The 24691-nt window shown below is 37.1% G+C and overlaps 3 protein-coding genes and 1 long non-coding RNA gene across 7 annotated transcripts; 2 read left to right on the top strand and 2 right to left on the bottom strand.

The window, feature by feature from the left end:
• Nucleotides 1–4384: 4384 nt before the first annotated feature.
• Nucleotides 4385–5956, top strand: LOC148851651 (uncharacterized). The gene is made up of 4 exons (XR_016099799.1): nucleotides 4385–4669; nucleotides 4756–4817; nucleotides 4917–5316; nucleotides 5405–5956. It is a non-coding gene; the product is annotated as an uncharacterized LOC148851651 (long non-coding RNA).
• A 307-nt stretch (nucleotides 5957–6263) lies between these two features.
• Nucleotides 6264–12736, top strand: LOC148851652 (Amino acid kinase family protein). Of its 4 annotated transcripts, XM_088947450.1 has the most exons (9): nucleotides 6614–6736; nucleotides 7964–8002; nucleotides 8081–8225; nucleotides 8312–8365; nucleotides 8588–8679; nucleotides 11253–11479; nucleotides 11731–11802; nucleotides 11915–12091; nucleotides 12178–12736. In XM_088947450.1, exons 3-9 carry the CDS (start codon nucleotides 8091–8093, stop codon nucleotides 12285–12287), a joined length of 867 nt encoding a protein of 288 aa, XP_088803576.1. In that variant the 5' UTR covers nucleotides 6614–6736; nucleotides 7964–8002; nucleotides 8081–8090; the 3' UTR covers nucleotides 12288–12736. The 4 variants fall into 4 exon arrangements, with proteins under 4 accessions (XP_088803574.1, XP_088803573.1, XP_088803575.1 ...); XM_088947447.1 differs by lacking the exon at nucleotides 7964–8002 and having other exon boundaries at nucleotides 6290–6736; XM_088947448.1 differs by lacking the exons at nucleotides 7964–8002; nucleotides 11731–11802 and having other exon boundaries at nucleotides 6264–6736.
• A 2029-nt stretch (nucleotides 12737–14765) lies between these two features.
• Nucleotides 14766–16111, bottom strand: LOC148851653 (protein MKS1-like). Its single transcript, XM_088943404.1, has one exon. The coding sequence runs from the start codon at nucleotides 15941–15943 to the stop codon at nucleotides 15134–15136; it is 810 nt and encodes a 269-aa protein (XP_088799530.1). The 5' UTR covers nucleotides 15944–16111; the 3' UTR covers nucleotides 14766–15133.
• Nucleotides 16112–18117: 2006 nt separating this feature from the next.
• On the bottom strand, nucleotides 18118–23644 carry LOC148851654 (uncharacterized). The gene is made up of 4 exons (XM_088946330.1): nucleotides 23125–23644; nucleotides 20612–20729; nucleotides 20308–20533; nucleotides 18118–18370 (listed from the first exon to the last, which is right to left on the bottom strand). The coding sequence occupies exons 1-4, from the start codon at nucleotides 23277–23279 to the stop codon at nucleotides 18342–18344; spliced, it is 528 nt and encodes a 175-aa protein (XP_088802456.1). The 5' UTR covers nucleotides 23280–23644; the 3' UTR covers nucleotides 18118–18341.
• Nucleotides 23645–24691: the final 1047 nt, after the last annotated feature.

Raw genomic sequence — 24691 nt, forward strand, 5'->3', positions numbered from 1 at the left:
ACCTGAAGCACAATTTGCACAGGGAGGCAATGGTTATGAGTTGCGTTAGTTCCTGTGATAGCTTTTGGCACAATTTGCTCTTCATGTCAGTCAGAGCAATATGAGATTTCAAGTATATATCTATGGTTCTTGCTTGTTCTAGGATTCACTCGGCAAGAGCATTGAATCTTGATACAGATAAATTATGGTTAGAAGCTATTTCATCAAGACAACTCTCCATTAGCTTTCCAACATGCTCCATGCCACTCATAGGAGGAGAGACATACTCTTCATTTGCATTGTAGCCCAAACGAGTGGTTTCCAATTCATAACCAAGGTAGTTCATCATGATCCATTGCATCATGTCCACATCAAACAATGTGTTTCCAATGAAAGAAAATGAAGGAATCAAGAGATCATCTATTACCACTTGTTTGAGTTGTAGACCCATCATCTTCTCGAGATTAAGCCCACATGCAACCATTGTTCCTAGATATATTGTTGCACATAGAAGCATAGAGAGAAATCCAATGGATATTGCATTCTTCTCCATTGGAAGAAGACCATACCGAGATCCACTCCCTTCTTTCCATTGGAAATAAAAACCCACCCACCTCTAGCTTTGAGGATGCCCCTTGTGGGAAATATCAAACTCTAAATAGCTCCACACATTCAGTGAAAGGCAATCAATCAATGAGAAGAGCCAAAACAAGAGTACGAATGGTCTTCCAAACTTATTCTTTCAGAAATACTAAGACGTAGTTGGCCCTAATGTGATTGAAGCAACTCGAGAAATTTTTAACTCTGGTTGTATGCTCAAAGAATTGAATCATTACCCAAAATTTGCCAATTAGCTTATACAAAATTCCATTTAAAATCATTACAAAAATAATTGCTAACCGACCCAAGCTTGTCATGAGTAATCTGATCAGCCCCCAACAATGTGCCTTCCTAGCCGGGAGACAAATTTTAGATAAGATTTTGATGGCCCATGAAGTGATTCATTCTACGTGCAAATCTAAAAGAAAGTCAAAGTACATGACTATTAAGTTAGATATGATGAAGAGATACGATGGAGTGGAATGGAGTTTCCATGATAAAATAATGGCTAAGATGGGATGTGGTGAGAAAAGTAGAAGATGGATCATGTAATGTATTTGTGTAGTATCTTATAAAGTCTTGATTAATGGCTCTCTAGGTAGGGTTATTAAGCCTTCTAAAGGACTCTAGCAAGGTAATTCCCTATCTCCATACCTTTTTCTTCTAGTTTCTAAGGTGTTATCTAAATCTCTTCAATAAGGTATTACATTGAAAAGGTACTGTCCAACTATTTCTCATCCTTTTTTTTGTGGATGTTAGTTACATTTTTGGCAAAGCAAACCATGCAAAAGGTGGGGAAATTCTCTCTATCTTGAAAAAACTTGAGATGGTCTCGGGTCAAAAAGTTGGTCTTTAGTATCCGTCTACTACAAGTAAGGAAGTTCTAATCAAGTCTTTCATAGATTCCATCCCGGTTTTGCACTATGTCAATGTTCCATCTTCCTAAACAAATTTGTGAAGAAGTGAGTAGTATCCAAAGGAGGTTTGGGTGGAGGTGTTAAAACCATGGGCCAAATATTAATTGGGTCAGTTGAGCAAGGCTTTGTAAACCCAAGCAGTGTATGAGAGTAATTCAAAGGCCTAACTCTTTGTTGGGCCAGAACCAAAGTATTTTCCTAACTCTTCCCTCCTCAGTGCAAGATGTCCCCAATATGCTTCATGGGCTTGGAGAAGTTTAATGATGGAAAAGAAGGTTCTAAAAAAAGGGTTGGTTTGGGCAAATTTGTGATGGCTTCTCTAGCAATTCTTGGAGCGATCCTTGGATTCCCTCTGTCTTGGATTGCAAGGTTCACATCAATAAGCCCTAAGACTGCCTCTTTGAAAAGGTGATTGACTTTATAAACCTAGCAACTAAGGATTGGGACTTGGATAGATTAATGAATGCTTTCCCTTCTAGCCTAGTGGAGGAAATTAAAAAAATATATATTCCTAAAGATGAGGTGAGCGATATGGCTATTTGGCTTTTTGAGAAAAATGACAACTTCTCAATGAAGTTGAATTTTTATGTGGCCTAGAAGATGGAAATTGAGGTTTCAGATGGTAGCAAACAGTGCATAGAGGTTAGGCTCACCTAGACAACACAAAACTTTGGAATTTCATTTAGAATAAAGATGTTATTCCCAAGGTCAAAATGTTTATGTGGAGAGTGTTAAACAAAAACCTTCTTGTTTACAACAACCTCTAGAAGAAAAAAGTGGTCTCAGATCCTTTGTGTCCTGTTTGCCTTCTTCATCCCGAAATAGTAGATCATGCAATCCTTCATTGCGAGTCTATAACACTGATTTGGTTAGGTTCTCAGTTGGGCCTAAGGTTTGATGGGAATTGTTGTCTCGGTTCATGATATGCTCCTACAGTGGGTGAAGGATAGCTCCATTTCTAAGGATGATAAAATGCAGTCGTGTTTGTTCTTTTTTGTTATATCTTGGCAACTGTGGAATAATAGCAACAATTTTATACATATAAGTAGTCCTCATAATCCTTTATCTTCTATTATTAGGTTGAACAAGTTGGTGGCGTAGATTCTGAGTATATCAGAGCCACCCTCTAGTTTGATTGGCCTGGCATGATCTAGATCTGTTGGCATCCACCCTAGTGCTCCCCACACACATTTTGTAAACATTTGGGTGGACGGTGCCTTTTTCTACTAATAGGTATGCAAGGGCAGGTGTTGTTGTGTTGGATAGAGAGAACAAGTTTTTGGCAGCTTCTTCTTCATCTATGATACTGCAATCCCCCATCTTTGCTGAAGCATAAACCATTTTCTCTAGTCTACAATTGGCTAAAATTCTATGGTGTTAAACTCTAACTATGAGTTATTATTAAAGTGTTTAAACTCTGCCTCTAGTTATATCTCCCCTCTTGAGGTTTGGCCTATTTTTGTGGACATCATGGCTGAGAAATGTGGCTTTTCTTTGGTGGTTTTTATCCATGTTTCATGCAACTCAAACAAGCTCCTTCATTTTCTTGCTTACATCTCTTGTGAAAAAGGTTTATTATTGGGTCCAGTAGCTCATGACTTATCCTATTATCTATCTTCTTGATGTATCTTGCCCTTAATTAATGAAATTTCGTTTTTTTATTGCTAAAAAAAGTATAACATTATAAATAATCAGTAGCTATACAGTGGGTAGGGGTGTCAATTGATCGGCTTTAGGTTGGGTCCAATCCGAACTAAAATTAATCAATTGAATTTAAACAGCCAAGTATAGAAATTGGGTTGGACTAAATCCAAATAAATTCATCCAAACTTCTATCGGTTTGATTTGGACTTATATCAAATCTTCACAATAGAACCGGAAACCAGAACCTTTTTGTGTTTTATAGGTACTAGCTAGTTGTAGAGCATTATTGGGGAAATTTTGCAAAAAAAAAGAGCTTTTTGAGATCAAGAAGATTAATGGTTTATCGTGAAGAAGATTAATCTATAAAATGAACAAATTAAAAAAAAAATTTGTGAAGATGCTTTGATTTTAATCAATGTTTTCAAAACCAGACTAGACTAGACAATCAGACCAGAGAAATCAGGGACCGTTTTACCCCAAAACTACCATTTGGCAAAAAACTGTTGGTTTGGTTGGCGAACCACTGACCTAAGTGGTCGATCCATTCGATCTAGGAAGGGTTTTTGGCCATTTTTGGGTTTTTTAAAAATTTTATATTTTTTTATTAGAGTGGGCTGTCTGTGTCAGACCAGATGATTGGACTGTTCGATCTGGGAACTAGACCCTAGAACGGTTCCCTGTCCAGTCCTGTTTTAAAAATTGATTTTAGTGTTCCAAATTTTCTTTATTTTAATATACTTAAGTTTTTTTATTAGAGTAGACTGTCTGTGTCAGACCGAATGATTGGACTGTTCGCCCCGGGATTGGGTTGGATTATATAAAAAAATTGATATTTCATTTGATTTGGATTGGGTTGAATCCAATCCTGTCCATTTACATTTTAATGGATTGTATTAGATTTAGATTGGATTGGGTTCGGTCCATTTATAAATGGATTCACATTGGACTGGATGGGGTTATACCAAATCCAATCCAACTGACACCCCTAACAATGGGTAAGCATATTCCTTGACATATGCACATAATATATCTTCCATAATTTAAAAGACTTATACAAAAAGATAATCTTATCCCGCAGAGTATGGCAGTTCCATGGTATATCCAAAAGACCAGTGCCTAGAGCTTTCACTAAAATGAAATTTCGTTTTAGGGCAATTTCCTTGAACTATCCCTCCTGTTTATGAAATTAATTAAATATACCCTTACTGTTTATATATTGTATTAAAGTACCGTTGCTAAAAATTGATATCACCATTAATGCCAAATACGCTGATCTGGTCTCTCCCCCCTTTCTTCCATTGTTAGATTTTTCTTTTCCCCTTTGTTCTCTTCCTCTCTCACCCTTTCCCTGTTTCAATCGCCGCTGCTTGCAGCGGTGGATCTAAACACAATGGTGGAGCAGTGCTCATAACACACAACGGCGGAGCAGCGCTCTTAATACACAACGATGGAGCAGCGCTCTAAACCCAAAACTTGATGTTACACTCAAGATTTGGGGAAAAAAGAAGCAAAGCAAAAGCACAAGCAAGGTACCTCTCTTGCTCAGAGAGACTGACATCCACAGGCATATGTCTTCTCTTCTCTTCTTTCTGATTCCGACTTCTTTGTTGTTCAGACAAACGAGGAGAAGGCTCGTTACTGTTAGGAAAATACGTTTCCAGTTTCTCTGTTCTGATGGTTGGGTTCCAATCTACTCTGCTTTGCTCTGTTTTGTAGGTGGATCATGTGATCCATCCATGGCCTGACACTTTGAATTTTGATAATATCGTGATTCAGGATTCCTTTGCCTAAATGGGTGGTGGAAGAGATAGAGAGAGATCCAGAGCTCGATTACACAAATCAATGGGGAAAGAGGAATCATGAATATGTCTCTTTGGGCTGCGACAACCTTCTGGTGCTCAAGGGTCAAACGCTCGTTCAGTGCTATGTTGACTTCATGCAAGCTTTCAGGGACAACTTCAAACACCTTCTTATTTGACTTACTTCTCTGCATTAATCTTTAGCATCGGTAGCTTAGTCTATTTTCGATCAATTCACTTAGCTTGGAATTGCATTGTTCATTCAAGAAATCCAAGTGGGAATGGGTCCAGCAGGAGAGCTTCGTTACCCTTCATATCCAGAGCAGAATGGAACATGGAGGTTCCCAGGTATAGAAGCCTTCCAGTGTTTCGACAAGGTAAGGAAGGGAAGGGTCTTCCATCTTTTCTGTTGCACGATCAGATATCTTCCCATTTTCAAATGGGTGTCTGTTTGGATGATTGCAGTACATGGTCAATAGCTTGAAAGTTGTCGCTGAAGTTGCTAGCAAGCCTGAGTGGGGTCATAGTGGTCCTACAGATGCTGGTCACTACAACAACTGGGCAGAGGATACCCAGTTCTTCCACTGTGATGGTGCCAGTTGGAATAGTGCCTATGGTGAAGTCTTCCTCACTTGGTACTCCTAGTTGCCCCTGAACCACCGTGAAATGATACTGTCATTGGCCGAGTCCATCTTCCAAGGCACCGGTGTCAAGATATCGGTGAAGATTGCAGACATCCATTGGCACTACGAGAGGCGGTCTCATGCCCTTGAGCTTAGAGAAAGCGGAATTAGAACTCGCTCCCACCGACCTGCTTCTACTTAGTAACATTCAGTGCTTACCTCACTCCCTATCACCACACCGGGAGGGCATTTTAGGAATTTTAAAATAATTATTACTCATGTAATATTATGTGAACGAAGTGTGACATAAAGTTAATAGGAGATTTCGAACAATTATAAAAAAAAAGTTAATAATATAATAGCTAAACAATAAGAGTGGAGTTAATTAACTAAACATTAAGGATTTTATTAAAATTGCCCTTGGTTTTATTAAAAAAAAGCATGTGGCAATATATGGACCCACGTTCATGGATGAGTCCCACATCCATTTTAATGGATAAGCAATTGGCAATTTGGGCATTTTCAATTTCCCTGCTGAGTCATAACTCAAGCCTAAGCCCTGATCAAAGTTGACAGTTAAAATCGTCAAACCTCAAGCCATCATCCACGCGTCGACAATCGACGTATGCCATTCTTTTGGATTCTAATCTGATGGCTGATCGGTCGTGTTTATATAAGCAGACCTTCTTCCCTGGTGTACAAAAGCAACTGTGATAGTAACATCTTTGTGCAATTGTGCTCCTTTCGAAGGAAAAAGGAAACGTTATCCCCATTCCCCGGTCCAAAGTGCAATCCAAAAGCGAGGGAAAAATATCTCGTGAAACAACACAGTGAGCGCCGAGTGACGGACTGAGGGGAAAATATCTCCTGAAACAACCGGCGAATCCTCTACCGACGACGACGAATTCAACAGGGAAGGCCTGTTTGGGTAACACCTTTCTGATGTTTCTTCGCTTTCTTGTGATTATCGCTTTGCTGTAATGGCTATATCACCTACTTTTCTTCCCACCATGTCTCTTAACGCCCTTTTGTCTCAATCTTCATATTCATCTTCACTTCTGTTTCCTGTTAAACTCAAAAGTCGTCCCATGATGGGTTGTCAAAGCACACCTGGGAGGATAGTTCTTAACTGTTCTTCTGAAATGGGTCCACTCTCGGATTCTATGAAAATCAGGTATGCCTCTTGCAAGTTGTTCTTTCTGTTTATTTATCGAATCTCAGGTATGCTTCTTGCAAGTAATTTTGTGTTTTAATTTTGTTTTTCTTTTGGGTGAACGGAGTTTGATGAACGATTACCTACTTGCCTAGTTTGTAAGCCATGAGACCAATTGTTCGTCTTGGACTTGGATGTTTAGAATGTTTAGGAAGGAAGTTAGGAAATCGCAATTGGATATTATATTTAGAAATGTTTGTGTTTTGTGAATTGGTTATTCAAGGTAAAACAATGCATATGCCTGTATTGGTAGATTTAGACACATTGTCATTTTTGCTCTGCTATAAGAATTACCGAGTGGGAGAAAAACACGAAAAGATAGAGTGCATTTTTTATGTTAGCGCATCAGTTTATGTTTAACTGTTCTTCTACAAGTGATCGGCATTCAGCACAGGCAATTGATAAAGTTTCTGAATGATAAGGAACCTATTTACATCTCCTGATGGATAGAATGCTAGATATTTATTCTTTAAGACAGTTACAATTATGTGAGCTTGGGTTGAAATTGGGGCAGGTTGACTGAAGTGATATGGAAAGAGCATATAAAAGAAATTAAGGTATGAAAGTGCTCCCAGATTAGTGAGTAGTATCAATAGCTTATTTACCACTTGGCTTTCGATGTAGGATGAATATTTGATACTGTAAATAAACTACCATCATCAATTGTTGATGAAGCTTAGATGTATCTTGTTAATCTTTTTTACTGGTTCATCCTTGACTCTGCACTAAATTATTGCAAAAGTTTTTTGTTGAAGTTGAAAAGACATAACAACCCTTTCTTCCATTCTTGAGCTAAGTGGTGCTAACTAGAGCTTTTGAAATGGGTACATTTTATTTTGGCAACCAAGAAATAAAACATTCCTAAAATCAGTGCAGAGGGTATGAGAATGTTGTGATGAATGCATGCTAATACTAATGATAAATGTATGGTATTCCAAGGAACTGAGGGTAATTCAAATTAGTGACTGAAAAAGAGAAAGTAGATTAAGATGGATTGGCCATTTGAAATACAGATCAGTGATTGTACCATAGTTGATACAAAATTTAAGTTTTTAGAATGACCCTCCCAGAAAATTGAGCAAGTGCTTTGGTTAGCATTATAGACAATTGATTAGCTAGCTCATTCTAGAATTCATTAATTTAAGCTCATATCTTTGATGTTTGAAATTTTAAACTTTTTGCTTTCAGATTTTATTTGCTAATTTTCCATCTCAATTGACTTAGGAGGTAAGACATAACAAATTTGTACCCCTTAGAGCATCATGTGCTTGCTTGTCTACTTGTTAATATCTTCAATGCAAACAGACAACCTCGGATGTCAACTACAACACCATTCGGATTATCAATGGATGAAGCTGGAAAGTCAAGGCCATATAAATGGCAAAGGGTTTTGCTTAAAGTAAGTGGAGAAGCACTGGCAGGAGACCGCACACAAAATATTGATCCAAAGGTGGATAATGGGTGACTCAGTATAATTTCTGTTGTTTGCGTCCCTTGATTATCTATTAAGCATTGCAGCTATTTGCACTTTTGCAGATTACAATGGCCATTGCAAGGGAGGTTGCATCTGTAACTCGGCTTGGCATTGAGGTAAATGTTCTGGTTGTCTTTTAGCTCTATCTGGTTTGCATTTTTTGCCATTCAACTCAGTGATTTTTAATTCATGTTTGATTCAGTTTCTTGGTGGTAGGATTGGGTTGAATCTAGGAACTAAAATGACACGTTTCTTTGGATGGTTGTAAACTGATATGTTTGCCTGCCTCATCTTGAGATGCATGAGGTCTGAGTTAGTTTCTTTTACTGAATGTTTAGGTTGCAATAGTAGTCGGTGGGGGAAATATCTTCCGTGGATCTTCATGGGCAGGAAGTAGCAGTCTTGACCGTTCATCTGCTGATTATATTGGGTAAAAAACTCTTGCTATCTTTTTTGATGCATTATCTCAGATGATAATTGTTATAGGCATCATTGTTCTTGATTTATTGAAGACCTATTTATTTGTTTATTTGACGAGCTATTTGTTTTTCAATTCTGTTGTAATTATCTGCATCTCAGCTGGGGAACAGACATACTGATGCCCCTCTTTTTCTTATTTATTTTTGATTGATATTACATTATTACTCCAAGACTTGTAGTTTGAATCCTAAATCTAAATCAAGTTATCTTTCTTCATCTATTCTGAACTTTAATAGCTATGGTATGGTGAATACATGGTGTAGGATGGTGCTGTGTGCCTCACAGATTTTCTCTAAAGTATGAAATATTTCATAAGAGATATACTGAAAATTGTTTTTATCTTACTAACATAAAGAGATTGTAAAAGTATAGATTTATAAAAGACCATGAACCTGGGTCAACCCATCTTAAACCAATGGCTAACCTGGTTTACAAGGCAATTCAAGACAAGTTGAAAGGCAGAATGGGCAGTGACCAACAACTGGCAAATAACTGGCCACCACTTGCTGACATGGCAAGAAGATTCTAGAAAAAGGTCCTTTAGGAAAAGGAAAAAAATATAGATAGGGTACCCATTTCTGATTGGGGCCCCAGATTTTCTCTCTTACCCTTGGACCTGAACTCTCTCTTCTTCTCCCTGGGCCCCAGATTTCCTCTGTCACCCTTGGACCCGATGTCTCTCTCTCTCACACATACACTCACACACACACACACACACACACACACACACACACACAAATTCACCAATTCCCTCATTTTCTTTTTCCACCGTGAAACTCGCTCCACTGCTATTCTCCTCAAAACTTTCAGAGCCTGAATACAGTCATCATCTGTCTACCAGCTTGGCAGAGTCAATGGGCTTACAGGGATATTTCAGTATACAGTGACAAGAAAATTAGTGGGAATGGGATAATGGGATCTCAGCATTTCTAGGTATTATGAAACCTATGGGAAAATTGGAATTAATAACTTGTCATTCTGGAATTCCTTTAGGTTAGTGGCTTTTTAAGTTAAGAAAACTACCAAAAAAAAAGGATGTGGGATAGAGAAAGGGCATTACCCAATGTGTTTTGGGAGGGTGGAGTGGACTGGGAACCTAATGTCTAGTATTTTGTGCATGAAGTGTCTACTCTCAGTTCAAACCTACATTCTTGCACTTGTAGAAAAAGAATGTGGGATATTTCATTATTTCTTAAAAAAAATTTGGGATATTGGGATTTAATAAGAAGATTTGATAAAATAAAAGAAAAATGAGGGCAATTGGAACAAGAAATGGATATTTGCTGATTGTTTAAGGTGGTTGAATAATCAAGGTTCTGATCTTGATTGGTCATATTGGCTTCTATATCCTTGAACTTCTCTGCAAAACAAGAACAAGATACGGATAATATATTTTTTTTTTGAAAAATTAAAGTATTGTATTATATTATTTAAGAGGGGAAGGTTCCCTCAAGCTAAATACAAGAGAGAATTATGCAGGCCTTTACACCTGTGCAAAAGGTATGCTGAATGTGAAGACTGTAGCCATTATTTACTCATTTACAATATCAACAAAAAGAATACCGTTCAATGATGTGTAACTCATTTTTACTTACGCCTTTGAACTCCTTATGCACAGGATGTGTACGATGGGCTACGTAACCCAATCATGAATAAGCATGACAGTTGCTGGTAAATGTAACAGTATATTGTCAATGTGTTTGTTCATGATTGGGTACCTTAACCTGTTTTTAGTAGATCCAAAGTCTTATTTATGGAACTTACAAACAAGATTTCCTAAACTAACCTTTTACTTATCCTGAAAAAAAGACTTGTTCTTAAAACAACTAGGATGCTCTCTAAAACTAAACTAGGATGTGTAGCTAACTTTCTCAAGAAAGGAAATTTAATCAAATTTAAAATAAAATCTTAAATAAGTGTATTAGCATCACGGTTTCCTCATTTCTATGATTGCCCCCTATTAAAGTAACTTCCCAACATATGCGACCTCTTCAAAAATAATGATGAAATATCACATCTAGGCTAATGGATTGACATGACTGGGGATAGGCTTATAGGCTTATAGGCCATCTCAGGTGCATGATGGGCTGCAGACCATGGGACTTCAAGATGGGCTGGCCCACATCAGTGCAATGACCTCAAGCAATTCTATTTTCCTACTTGGCTGGCCTTACCTATATATTTTTGTTATTTTACACAACACAGTGACAAACTAATTACTCTCAAGGTAGATGGTAACAGGTAGCGGGACTCGAATCCGCAACTCTGCTGGGACTTGTATAAATGAACAACCTAATCTTTTCTAAAGATAATTAACTTGGACTGAAACATTGTGAACTTGGAAGAATAGGTTCCTTGGCACCTTTATTTGTTTATTTGTTTATTTCTTCTTTGTTTCTTCTTTCTGGTTCTTTTTGGGGCCCAGGGCCGGGGCATAATTACCACTGAAGCACAGTCTCAGTAATTAAATGCTTGCAGTTAACTTCCTTCCAACTGCTTTAACTGGATTTTCCAATTGTTTAGGATGCTAGCAACTGTAATGAATGCAATATTTCTGCAAGCTACGATGGAAAGTATCGGAATCGCAACACGAGTTCAGACAGCATTCCGGATGTCTGAAGTGGCAGAGCCCTACATTCGGAGAAGGGCTATAAGACACTTGGAGAAGGGAAGGGTAGTTATCTTTGCGGCAGGAACTGGGAACCCCTTCTTCACAACAGATACTGCTGCAGCCCTTCGCTGTGCAGAAAGTAAGTCAAATATTTTTATATTGGTGGAACTAGATTACTAATTTAGTATTTTAAAGTCAATTATGGAGTAGGTTCCAACTATCCAATCTGTGTGCCTAACTTAGAATATCCCTTTCCCCCTTATGGACGTAGACTATCCTATTCATCCAAAGATGGACTTCTGGGATGTTGCCCTCGATTGATGTTAAACCTTTATTATGTTCCGTACAAGATAATGAGATCTTTAGATGCTCACCATTTTAAATTTGCAGGTAATGGCACCGTAATGGCTGGTCATCTGAACCTGGCTGGGCAGTGCCCTAGCTTAAATCCCTCTAAAAGATGTAATTGATCAGATATTTAGTACCATATGTAAATATATTTCTCTTTGAAATAGAGGATCTTAGAACACCATGTACCTTGCTTACAAAATATTGACTTGTATTGTTGATGTAGTAAATGCAGAAATTGTACTCAAGGCTACAAACGTTGATGGCGTCTATGATGATGACCCTAGGTTTAACCCAAATGCTCACCTCCTTGATTCTTTAAGTTACCATGATGTGACATCAAGGGATCTATCAGTAATGGACATGACAGCCATAACTTTGTGTCAAGAAAACAATATCCCTGGTATGGCAGTGTGTTTAAATTGGTTTATTTTCAGAAGCAAAGCATTGATGCCCTGATTACACCAAGGTTCTTTTTTCATGATGCAGTTGTTGTCTTCAATTTAACAAAGCCTGGCAATATTTCGAAGGCAATTAGGGGAGAAAGAGTTGGCACTTTGATCGGTGGATCATGGAATTCAACTGCAGCAAAGATGTAAAAAGCCAAGAGGGTTGGCACCTTTGGAAGGTGATTGTTTCTATTGTGAGGTTAGGAATTTTCTGGGAGCTCCTAATAGGCTTTGATGTCTAAACTGAACGGCTCAAAGCATCTGTAGAGTGCCAGATTGAGGGAATCTGACAAGAAACATTATAGTTTTTTAAGCTTGGAGAAGTTGATTTCAGGCTTCTGATTTGATTCATTCAGCAGTGCTGCAGTGGGTGATGGTTTATGAAGAACCACACTGTAAATATCTTTTGTATAATACTAGAATTAGATGCTGGAGGACTTGGTGGAATCTTTGACTAGGCGAGACTCTACAACCAACACTAATTTAGAATTGCATGTAGTAGTTATCATCCACTGGATACTCGATAGCCATTGGCCAATAGAAAGAAAAAAAAAAAACTAAAGGGAACTATCGGGTTTGGACCTGACAATGCAAACAAACAACTGTCAACTTTGTTTCTTTTGAAATTGATTTATGAAATAGTTTTCACAGGGCCGGCGAATAACCACAGGAATTCCAAGCTTTTTAACTATTGGGGTTTGTACTGTGCAGTCCACCTACAGAAGTCGTGGATCTACCTACAGTTGGGGTAGGTGTCATCTCGAAATTGATGCTAATTTATTGGCCGGTATGGGTGTTATAGGTCGAGGTGTTTAAAATTTTGAATTGTTAGTGTGCAGTTGAAAGTATAGTTTTTAAAATTGACTCGGTGACTGTACCGGTCACGGGTTTGATTATCGGGTTGAATGGTCTGATCGTTTAAAACAAATGCTTGGCCAGTTTTGACAAAAAAATAAAAAAATAAAAAATAGTTAAAATTGTTCAAATGGTTAATCGCTCAGTTCAGCAGTTCATTGACCAAAATCAACGGTTTGGAGGAAAATCTGATTTTTGGGGAAAACGGATTTAATCTGATTTTAGAGGAAAATCTGATTTTTCTGGTTCGATCGTTCATTCCTGTCCGATTTTGAAAATCAATGGAATTCTGAAAAATTTTGGACATGGTTATGACAGGGTGGGCCTAATTTATGATAAACGACTTTTTCCATACCTTTGATTCACTGCATTATAAATGACTGACACCACTCTTGTATACTTGAAAGAATTTCAAGAGATTAATTAAAAGTGAAATCAAGAAAAACTCTGGTTTACTATGAACGAGGAAAGCCGGAAAAGTACAATACATGACTGGTCATGGAGTTGATATTGGACAGCTCTATACATATGAGTAGTCAATATGGTCATCAGTCAGAGTGGGATTTGCTATGTCAGCCCTACTTGACTAGATTTGCCACGTAAGCCCTTCACATCCCTTCTGAGAAGTGGGAATGCATGTTTCTGCTGCCTACATGGGCCGCCAAAAGAGAATGGTATTACCTCTGAGGCAGTGAGGCTGACCCATTTATTGAACTTCAAACATTTACTTGCACGTAATTACCCAACTTTGTGGTAGAAAAACACCCTTGTTCATCCAAGACTAAGATGTTTTTTTTTGATAGATGAGACTAAGATATATTTGTTCAATCCAAAATGGTCAGATTGTTACTAGTCAGAAACTAACTTTAATCCATCCATCTAACTATATTTGTGGCCTTTGTTCTCATCAACTTAAACTAATATTTAATTCTAATCTTCTTTATTTCGTATTGTTCATTGAACGTGGTCCATCAAAGCCACCGCCATATACGTTTCGCCATCAAAAGAAATAAATAATGACTTGGTTAATTGACTTGGTGGCTCCAAATCTCTATGCAAATGAGCCTTATCAGAGTGTGGCTTTCCCTTGTTTCGAAAAGGTTATTTGAGCAAATCAAGGTGAAATCACAATGCCTGAGTACAACACGGACTGGAACGTTTTACTGACCGACCAGGCCTGTAAGAAGACCTTGGACTGACTTCAATCCAACCTGCTGGTCAGTTAGACCAGTCAATAATAGGTCTGTTCAACAGTGGGTGGCTTATGATTAAACAATTTATTATTTAATCTCAAACCGGGCCCACCCACTTTATTGTGCAGTTTGGATCAGTCTTGGGTTCAACCCGATTCAACCATCCATCCGGCTCGTGCCAGGGTCTTAGAACAGTTACTATATGTTTGGCATTGGTGCAGCATATACAGCAATGTGTACGTTAGAAGTACTGTTTTTTTGATAAAATGGTGTTTATTTTTATTTGGAAACATTGTTACTCTTAGAGCAACAATAATACTTTCTATTTGTAAGGAGCAAAAAAAAAACATCAAATTCGGCGTTTTTCCAGACTATGCCTTCTCGATTCTCAAGACGTAATTTGTAACATTATTTTTTATGAAAAGCGGTTCTAAATATATTACCATTTTCTGAAACACCGATTATTCCAACCTAATGCTGATATATGGAACAATGGCATACATGCCAAACACCCCCCACATTAATCAACAACCATGTAAAAAAGGCAAGTGTAGAGAAGCCCTAGCTAAGGGAAGAAGGATAATACAAAAGAATAATAATAAATAATAATTGAACGGTTATTGTTACAAATTACAAGCCACATGTGTTGACAAAAAATGTTATCAGATAAAAAAAAGAAGATAAGATCTGAAGGACATGCGGGTTGGATTATCGACACATGGCCCACATGGTTAAAAGCCTATTAAAGACTTATCAACTGTACCACTAAGAAGGAAAAAAGAAAACCAAAAATACCTCTCAAGTCCCAAGTTCTGTGACCTCTGTCCCATGAATTACCGATTGCCCCACCATTGGAAGAAGATTCTTCTCCCTCCTGTCAACCAAATCAGATATCTCTTTCCCCTTCTTCTTAAACCTGTTTTTCTGTGTTTCTGCTGGAAAAGATGGCTAAAAATCTGAGAAGGGATTGAAGAGATCAAGTGATGGGGTGGGAGAAATATTAGGAGGTGATAAGAAGGCGGAGGGGCTGGACATGAAGAGGCTTTCTATGTAGTTCTTGTTACCATGGAAGATGGGGCTGAGTTCATGCAGGAAGCCGAGCGAAGTCGGATCAGACGGTGGGGAGAAGAAATTTGGAGAGATGGGTGGGAGGGAAGACGGGAGAGGCGACAATATCCCCGGAATTGAACTCGTTCTCTCCACGTTAGCACCCATTTGTACTCCATGCGCCATGTCCAAATCAACCGCCCTTCTTGACTTGTCAGGAGAGGTGTTAGTCTTCTCGATGGCCGCGAACCGGGCTGCCGGAGAAATTGCACAAGTAGTATCAAAAGCAGACGAAGGAGCACCAGCACCGGCAGCGTCACCGGCGTCGGCAGCATCAGACGATGTCGGAGACGGGCCAGTAAGGCGTTGAACTAATGTCATGAACTCGCTAGCATCCGTGTGAATTACCTTGGGAGAGACAGCGTAAATTATAACTGGTGGGCGATTTTGGGCCGGCGGCTGCGGGGGGTGAGACGGCTGGGGCGGCACCGGCGGCTTCTTGATCTTGTAAGAGTCTTTACTGACTTTGAGGGGGGTTGGGCGGGGGCCCTGGAGTTCCCTCCGGGGAGAGGGCTTGCCGGTGGGGGGTTCGGAGAAGTCCATGACCGGAAAATCAAAGAGGGAGTGATCAGGCGATGAGGGAAGGTGGTGGTGTTGTGGTAAAAGGCAATAAAGCATCTCTCTCAAATCAAGAAACTCAAGAGCTGACATCAATATTTAAGCGCGCAAAGTCAATGGAAACTGGGGATTAAAATAAAGTTAATAAACCCGCCCCAAAATTGGGTTGAAATGGGGCATTAAATTTTGGGACTGGTAGAGACTAGAGACTTGAGAGAGTGGGCCGGTTCCGTGGTGGTGCTTTGAATTTGTCTCTCGCTCCTCACGGGGAGGGTGGGGGTGGGGGCGGGGGCCTCCGTCCGATTGTGAGTAACGTGAAATGACTATTCTGACCCTGTTCTATTGTTTATACTTTATATTATAGTAAACCAGTGAGAGCTTTTCTTTGGTGGGTTTCCATTGACGGCTTCCTCTTCCAAGCTTCTCAATAACGATAATAGCGGCAGCTTTCCCCAGTGAAAGGCGCTAACGTCGATGGAAACCCACCAACAACAGCGGCAGCCGCAGCTTTCCCAAGTTAGGGTGTGTTCTTTAATGTAAATTGTTTCACTTATTCTCCTTTATGTATGAGTTTTTTGTTTTTAAAAATAAAATCAAAAATAATTTTGAATTTTTGATTTAGAGAACATATTTTCATTTGGTTACATCAATTTGATGGTTTCAAATCATTACCATCTTGTTTTTGTTCCACGGAAAAAATTATAGTTCAAGAACAAATTTTTATTTTTTTGCTGATTTGGCAAATTCAAAAATGAAAACAAAACCATTCACGTAAGATATTTACTCCAAAATTTAATTTAATTTTGATTTTCTTAAACAAAATCGATTATGTTTGCTTCTCAAAATTCAAAACTAGAGTTCAATACTTGCTACAATGCTATTGACTCGGAAAATAGTTGATTAAGTGGATGAAGTTGGATATGGTCCATTCATTAGTTTTGTAAGAATAACACTTTTTCCATGGAGAAAACGATATCGGCTTCAGTGATTACAGCTTTTTACAACCCCGCATTGGGAATATCTCCATACTTGTAATGGGGAGATATTCTCAATGCAAGGATGCAAAGGATGTGTGAATACTGTGCATTGAAGCCGATTTTGGACAAAACTTTGGTCTTTGGCTGTCCACTTTTGACAGTCTGTGCTGCATTTCCTATTGCCTAGGATGTCAGTGAGTCAGGTCCGACCTGACAGACCCGGACCAGTTGGGTCGATTTTGGTTCTTAATATATTGTCTTGATTATCATCAGTTTGAAACTGGTTCTATCTATCCATTGGTCAAACCCACTTGTCCTGAAAATTGAACGGTTTGATTTTGGGTCTAAAATTACAAAGCCTATTGGGTCTGGTTTGGTTTTAGGTCCTTAGTATTTCTTGTAAGGTCAGTTGCAATTCTACCTAGACCCGGCCCAGACCTAACCTGTTGACACTCCTAGTATTGCCTATAGGCTCTTTTCATGGACACCATTTACAACCTAAAAGCCTAAACTATTGGGTTATGAGCCACTCTTGTATATGAGGAGTTGAAATCAGCTCCCCACAAGATAGTTTCCTACAATGTCCCACATCACATCCCCATTGTGTATTGGGAACATCTCCCGATGATGCCTCATCATTTCTGGTACTTATCATCGGGAGATGTTTCCAATACACGGTAGGGATGTGCTATGGGGCATTATGGAAAATTATCTTGTGGGGGGCTGATTTGAATTCCTATGAGTCCCTTGCACCTCTCATTGCTTTCCAATGTGGGTGTCTCTTTATTTCATACATTACTCACATGTGAATCCCAACAATTGTCATGGTTACAACTATGTTTAATGATGTCACAATGCTGGTGTGTTATTTCTAGGCCCCATTAGTGGCTCTTATAGCTAATGGCACCACTTATAGGGAGCACAAGCCTAGAGTCCATGGTTACAACATGAATGTTTTTGTTTTCATTTATTTTTTAAATCATCACACCAGCAAAAAAATATAAGATGTTCTTGAAATCTAATTTTGTTTTCAAAAGGGAAAAACAAGTTGGTTTTATTTTGAAAGATATAATATGTTTTTTAAACCAACAAAAGATTGGTTTCTAAAACAAAAACAAATATTTTAGTATGGGAATTATATAATTTATGGAATATGATGTTGAATAATTAGATGAAAACATGAATTTGAAACTAGATTCAAGAACATGTTTTTGTTTCAAATTTAAAAATAGAAAATACACCTACAACCAAGAATATATTTTTTATGTTTTTGTTTTAAGAAACAATCTGTTGTCAAACAAGATGATTTTGATTTATTTTTGGAAGAAAACCAATACATGCCATTGAATGCCCCCTAAATATACAAAGATTTCGAGGTGCAATGAAAAAAAAACATGATGGAATACTTTGAATTTATTAAGGTGATAATTAAACCAAATCAGTTAAATCCACAACCAAAAAGTAAGGTATCATTTCTCTATGCTTTTCTTCTCTCTAACAAAATATTACTTATATCAGGCTTTTACACGAACCACAAATGAACCTGTCAATGAATTAAAACAAAGTAATATGTCAAATATATATTCGAATGGGAAGAAGAATCCAAAAATGCATATTTTCAGTCAAATAATAGTCAAAAGGAACTACCTTACAATGACCTAATGATATCTAATGTTTCTAAAACTTAAAGAAACATTTTTTTTTTCTTGTTGGAATTGTTTCACCAATACATTCTTGTTGTTGTCTTTTCATAGCTAAATTTTTGTCTTTACTATCAATAACAATAACAATAATAATGATAAGCAATTGGGGGTCTTTTCCCCTTAGCCTAAAGGGTGTTCTCCTTTAATATAAAGGCTCTAGATGGCACCCTTCCATTTTTATCATCTTTCTCTAAAGCTATGGGTGACAAACTCCCCAGTCTCTCCCTTGTTATGAAATTAAGGTAATGGAAGAGGTTATGTTGAGATATATCTTGGCCTCCAATCCTAAGTGCACACTGATTTCTTCTCTTATTATCAATAAACTTACATTGCATATATTCTATTTCGGTCCTACATATTAAAATCTTTGTTTCTAAGGAATTGTCCACAAATCTAAATTTACATTTAATCCCTCTCTAGATTCATTGATTAAATTAAGTCATTACTAAACAGCATACACCATGTCTCTTTAATATTGGAAACAAATAAGGGCTAAGTGTTGAATCATGACAGAGTCCCATGGCAACTTTCATGTGCTCTTAGATAGGTGTTCTAACATTGGTTGTTGCTCCTTCATGCATACCCTTAATTAGGTCACATATCTATTTCGTACCCCTTTCTTTTATAAAACCCACCATATTATCTTTTTAGGAACTATATTATATGATTACTTTAGGTCAATGAATACCATATAAAGGCCTCTCTTCTTCTCCCTAAACTTTACTTTAGGTCAATGAATTCCATTGTTGATTCTCCCATTATAAAACTATATATATATATATTGTGTCATGCAGTAACCTCCTCTTGATTACTCTCTAGTCTGTCCCAAAGTCTTGTAGTGAAGCTCATATAAGTTTAATCTCATAATAATTATTGTAACTTTGTATATCAATCACCTTCGTTTTTAAATATAAGCACCATTGTTCACTCTCTATTTCATGAAGAATTAGAAGTTTATTTATTAATTATTTATAAGCTTTGTTAATTAAAACTTTTTATGAGGCTTATGCCTTGTTAAACCTTGAGGAACTAGAGGCACAACCTTTAGCCTTCTAGATGTAGGGGAAAGAGGAACATTCATCAAAAGAAGCCAATCATGAGGTATTTGAAGATTAGACTCAAGAAAATGTAAAAGGAGAAGCAAATTGGTAAACGATAAATCTAGAATCAAAACCTAGAAAAAGAAGTAAATGACTGCTCCAGGATCAAAACCCAGAAATAGAAGCAAATCGGTAAACAACAGATCTAGTAAGATAAATGCCAGAAAATGATTAGGATAGAAAATTAGATTCCTAAGGGATATTGCAATAACAAATGGCATTAAATAGAATAGAATGGCAAAACATGATTCATGTTAGCCAAACCCATATGGTTGGGATAAAGCTTGGGTGATGAATATTGCAATGTTAACAAAGGAATGGTGAGGCACTAATTGTCATGGTCTGTAAATTATACGAGATAACATCCTCACCCACCCATAAAAGCCCAAATGGTGAAATCTAGATCAGGCCAACAACCTAACTAAAACGACTTTAATTTTCTAATAAGCTCAATTCCTAATACAAAATGTAGAACAAAGTCCATTACACAGATAATTACTAGTATCCAATTCTAGAAATTATAGGGCTAGGCCTCTTAGTTATGGCCATTTGTGTCTGTAGTTTCCTAGATTTCATGTAGATCATGATGATATTAACAAGTATGGTATTCTTTTTCTTTTGTCAATTTTGTGATTGCATTACTGAAGCTTAACAAAGCAGTCATGTTTATCACTCACATGCAGGATGATTAGACATATCTGCAGAAACTGCACAAGCGATTCCTAAATTTGAAAGAGCTCCCCTTATAATTCCACAGGGAAAGTAGAGGTACATGCTGGTGGCTTGCAATGCTTTGTTCTCAATTGTAGTTATAGAAGAGTCTTGAGACAAATCTGTGTTTGTTGGAGATATTGACATGCGTGTAAGCCAACGGAACCGATTATCTTGCAAGACAAAGGTACCCTGCAAGATGAACTTGCTTTTGTTATTATTAGAGAATGGTGACCTACTTTCTTCACACTTTTGCTTCTTGGAACATACCCTATGGTTGGTCTTCAAGTTGTCAATTTGTTTCTTGAAGAGCTCAGACCAGAAATCCTTGCAGATAAACTTGATTGCCTCAAGGTGGTCACTGAATCGAGGATGCTCCATAGTATACCTGAAATGAATTCAAGGGCAGGTTAAGAGATGACCATATAACGAGATAAAATAAACAAGTATTAATCTTTTCTCTCTTTATAAGTCTTTGTGGTAATCACAAGTAAAGACTACAAGTGGCCCATTATCAAGTTTACAAAACCAATTTTTGTATGGTCTCAACTTTACAAAATCATTTGGGTAATGTGAAACTAAGCCGAGATGTATGCCAAAGAGTTAGTCATCAAGTGGGGTACTGATACAGATTTAAGTCAAAAACTGAATTTGACATAACATGTATTGCAACTTGGCCTAAGTTTGTCCATGCCTTATTCCAATTATATGGGGTTGGCTACATGACTCTTGTTTTGTTAATTCCTTCTATTTAAAGCCATATCCATTGTGAAATTATTAGTGCTTAAACCATTTCTTATCTACTTCTACTCATTCCCTTTTGGTCTACCACTAGCTCTTCTAACCCTTCACTTGCAATAAATTGTGCTTTTTCTAATTGGAGTTGTTGGTGGTCTTTTATGCACATAATCAAACCATCTCAATCAACTCTCTCTCTCTCTCTCTCATTTTTTTCATCTACTGGAGCTACTCCTACTCCTAGGTACCTATAGATGACTTCAATCCTAATCCTATCCCCACTCATCCATCTTAGCATTTGCATTTTTGCCACACTTATTTTCTAGACATATTGTTTCTTGGCTGTCCAACATTCTGCTCCATACAAAAGTCTAAATTCCCATCCATTTTGCCCAACTTGCTCTATTTCTTTGGATGATATCCTCCTCAATCTCTCTCTTGTTATTAATTATTGAACCAAGGTGTTGGAAATGACCACATTGAGTTATCTCTTGGTTTCCAATCCTAAGTGTATCTTGATTTGCACTCCTTTTATTACTAATATTACATGCCAAATACTCTGCTTTAGTCCTCCTTATTTTAAAACCTCTTTTTTTTAAGACATTTTTTCATAAGCTTAATTTTGCATTTAGTCATTCATTAATTTCATTAGTTAAAACAATGTCATCTACAAATAACATGCACCATGGAACTTCTTCCTAAATATGTTTAGTTGATTCATCTATGATCAATGCAAATAGATAAGGACTAAGTGCTGACCTTAATAAAGACTCATTGCAACTATAAAATCTGAAGTCTTTCTCATTGGTGTTCTAACATTGATTTTTCCCCTTCATACATATCCTTAATTATTAGGTTTACATACCTATTTTGAACCCTTTGCTTTTCCAAAACCCACCATATTGTCACTCTAGAAACTATATCATAAGTCTTTTATAGATCAATGTACATTGGATAAAGATCTTTCTTTTATTCCTCAGCTATTTCCTCTGACCTTCAGAGATCCAACCATCTTTGCCATGTCCATGTTCCTTACACTATTGTCAGAAATGAATAAACTAGCTTTTCCTCTACATCTCTTTTGGATACAAAATTTTGACACTGAAAACCAATGGATTCTTGATTAATTAGCTACCAATGAACAGTTTAGAGATTTCATTTTTTTCTTGTTTATTTTTTCTCATTTTGTCATAAAGAATAATTAGCAAACTATATGAACTCTTCATTGTCCTATGGAGAGTTTTGGTTCTTAATGAAGAAAAAAAAAATGAACATGAAGATTTATTTGTATAGGTAATATGCTTGTTAGAATTCACACGATATTACAGGATTTGTCAAACACGATTCTCTACAATATTTCAGCTTCCAAATCGAAATCAGATTCAGTCAGTGCAAGGCCCGAACAACCTTATAGTCTTGCATTAGGAATATGTCACATGAAATAAAGCACAGAAGTATAGAGACATCCCCAATGCAAGGCTGTAAAGATTGTTTTAATGGTGTTCGAATGGATCTTGCACTGACTGAATTGATCTCTTCCAAATCTAGCATTCTTATCCCTGCAATTAATCTGACTAGAATTTCTTCATAGGTCCATTGAATGAGAGAAATTGGCGCATGTCAAAAAGAAGAGTTCTTTCTAAATTCCATTAAGAGTCAATGATTTGTTGTTGGCATCACTCCACTTTCTTATCGTGCCTCACTTCTTGTTTCCTTGGTTATTTCTTTGTATCATTTCATCCTCAGAAAATTGTTTCTCATATTTCTTTAAAATAATATGTTTTGCAATGTCATTTAAATTTCCTTCTTGTCCTTCTCTTAATTAGTTGAATCCCAAACAATATGAAACAACTAATGATGAACTAGTGAAATTCTTATTTCAATTAGGATCCTAATCAGGCGAAATTCTCCAATCTACAATTGGACAACACAAAGCTCAAATCGTCATAGATCTTTTAATAAATCAAATACGTTTCAGGAGCTTAATTGTATGAGAACTGTGCAATTATAACACTACAACTGCTTAAGGTTTGGAGAATGTATACCTCTCGGAGAGCTGGTGACCAACATGATACCCGATGGCCTCTATCCTCCGGGCGGCAAGCTCTGGCTTTGTGGCATAGAATTGGTTACAGTACGCTGATACCATCTCTATCATCAGATTATCCATGCAGCTTTCTACCACCTCCCTCTTCCCCATCTCTCTCTCTAAACCTCTCTTTATGCAAGTTTGTTTATGCGCAAAAATGAAATATTAAAACATATTTACTCATGTTAATAATTTAAGGGCAAAGTTATAACGAGGAAAAATCTACTAACTTGATAGGAGGGATTAATATAGGCGTAATAGACATTTAATTAATGCTTAAAAAAAAAAAAAAGACATTTAGGCTATGCTTGGTTTGAAGGAAAAAGTAGGGAAAAGAAGGGAAAAATAGGGAAACTTTTACAAACCTTGTATAGGTTTCCTTGTCTTTCCCTTCATTTCCCTACCTTTTCTTTCTAACCAAACAAAGCCTTAATGCCTTGTCCACTTGAAAGTAATTGAAGGAGTCTGTAAACCCCATTATCCCATAAAGTTGGGGGAAGTTTAAGGGCAGTCAAAGTTGAAGAGAAGTTTAAGGCCTTTTCAAGAAACCCAGGCGAGGTTTAAGGGTAGGTCAAAGTTGAGGGGAGGTTTAAAGCCAGGTTTAAGGGATTTGCCCATGGTGGGTTCAATTATGATATCGAAAAGATATGATATCTGAAAAATTTTTGACCTATTAATTGCAATCATAAACGTAGAAGCTAATCAGGTGTTATTTATCAAAATTCATGGATGAGTTTTGATTGATCAAAACTATTCTGATACCATGCCTTTCCTTTATCATAAATTTCCCTTTATTTAATGGTTATGCGATTCATATTCGGAACGTGACTAGCGTTTTTGAAATGGAATTGAAACAAGAAGTGGATCTCCATTTAAGGAGGTTTATAAAGAAGATTGTCAGTTGGTAGCTTTTCTTAGCCTAACTGTGGAAGAGTGATTTAATTGGAAAGCGTCAGAAATAAGAAAAACAGAAACAAAATAAAAAAAGGAATGCAAAAAATAATATTAAAGATGGAAGGAAGGAGACTTGCATATGAAGATCTTTAAAAAGTGAATTAAATGCTATGAACTTGAGTTCTATCTATTTACCAATTTATCTGTATCATGTTTGAGGATTATACCCAGACAAATGATCTCTATCAACCAATTTTTGAAATACATAATTTCTTAGGAATCTAGGTTTGCAAATTCTTTTGAATTAGGTATTTCTTTAATTGTTTCCACCAAAACTGTCGTTCGTTACCTTTGCATTTTGGTTTTTTAATATTATTAAAACTAGTGTTCAAAAACCAATTTGAAACTGCTTTGGCCATCAGTTTTTGGGTCAGTGGTTCAATTGTTCAGTCTGAATGAATGGCTTGATGAAAAAAAAATAATGATTAAAACAAAAATAAATAAAAAGACCGAACACTGTTGTTCAAATCAAATGGATCAACAGTTAAGCCACTTGAATTAATAGATTGTTGATCAAGCCAATCATTTCTGGCAAAGGAGTGATTCAGGGGTGAAACGGAACGGATTGT

The sequence above is a fragment of the Nelumbo lutea genome, chromosome 5 (genome assembly GCF_056320005.1).
Source record: "Nelumbo lutea isolate HS-2025 chromosome 5, American lotus-T2T, whole genome shotgun sequence".
In the NCBI taxonomy this organism is placed as follows: Eukaryota; Viridiplantae; Streptophyta; class Magnoliopsida; order Proteales; family Nelumbonaceae; genus Nelumbo; species Nelumbo lutea.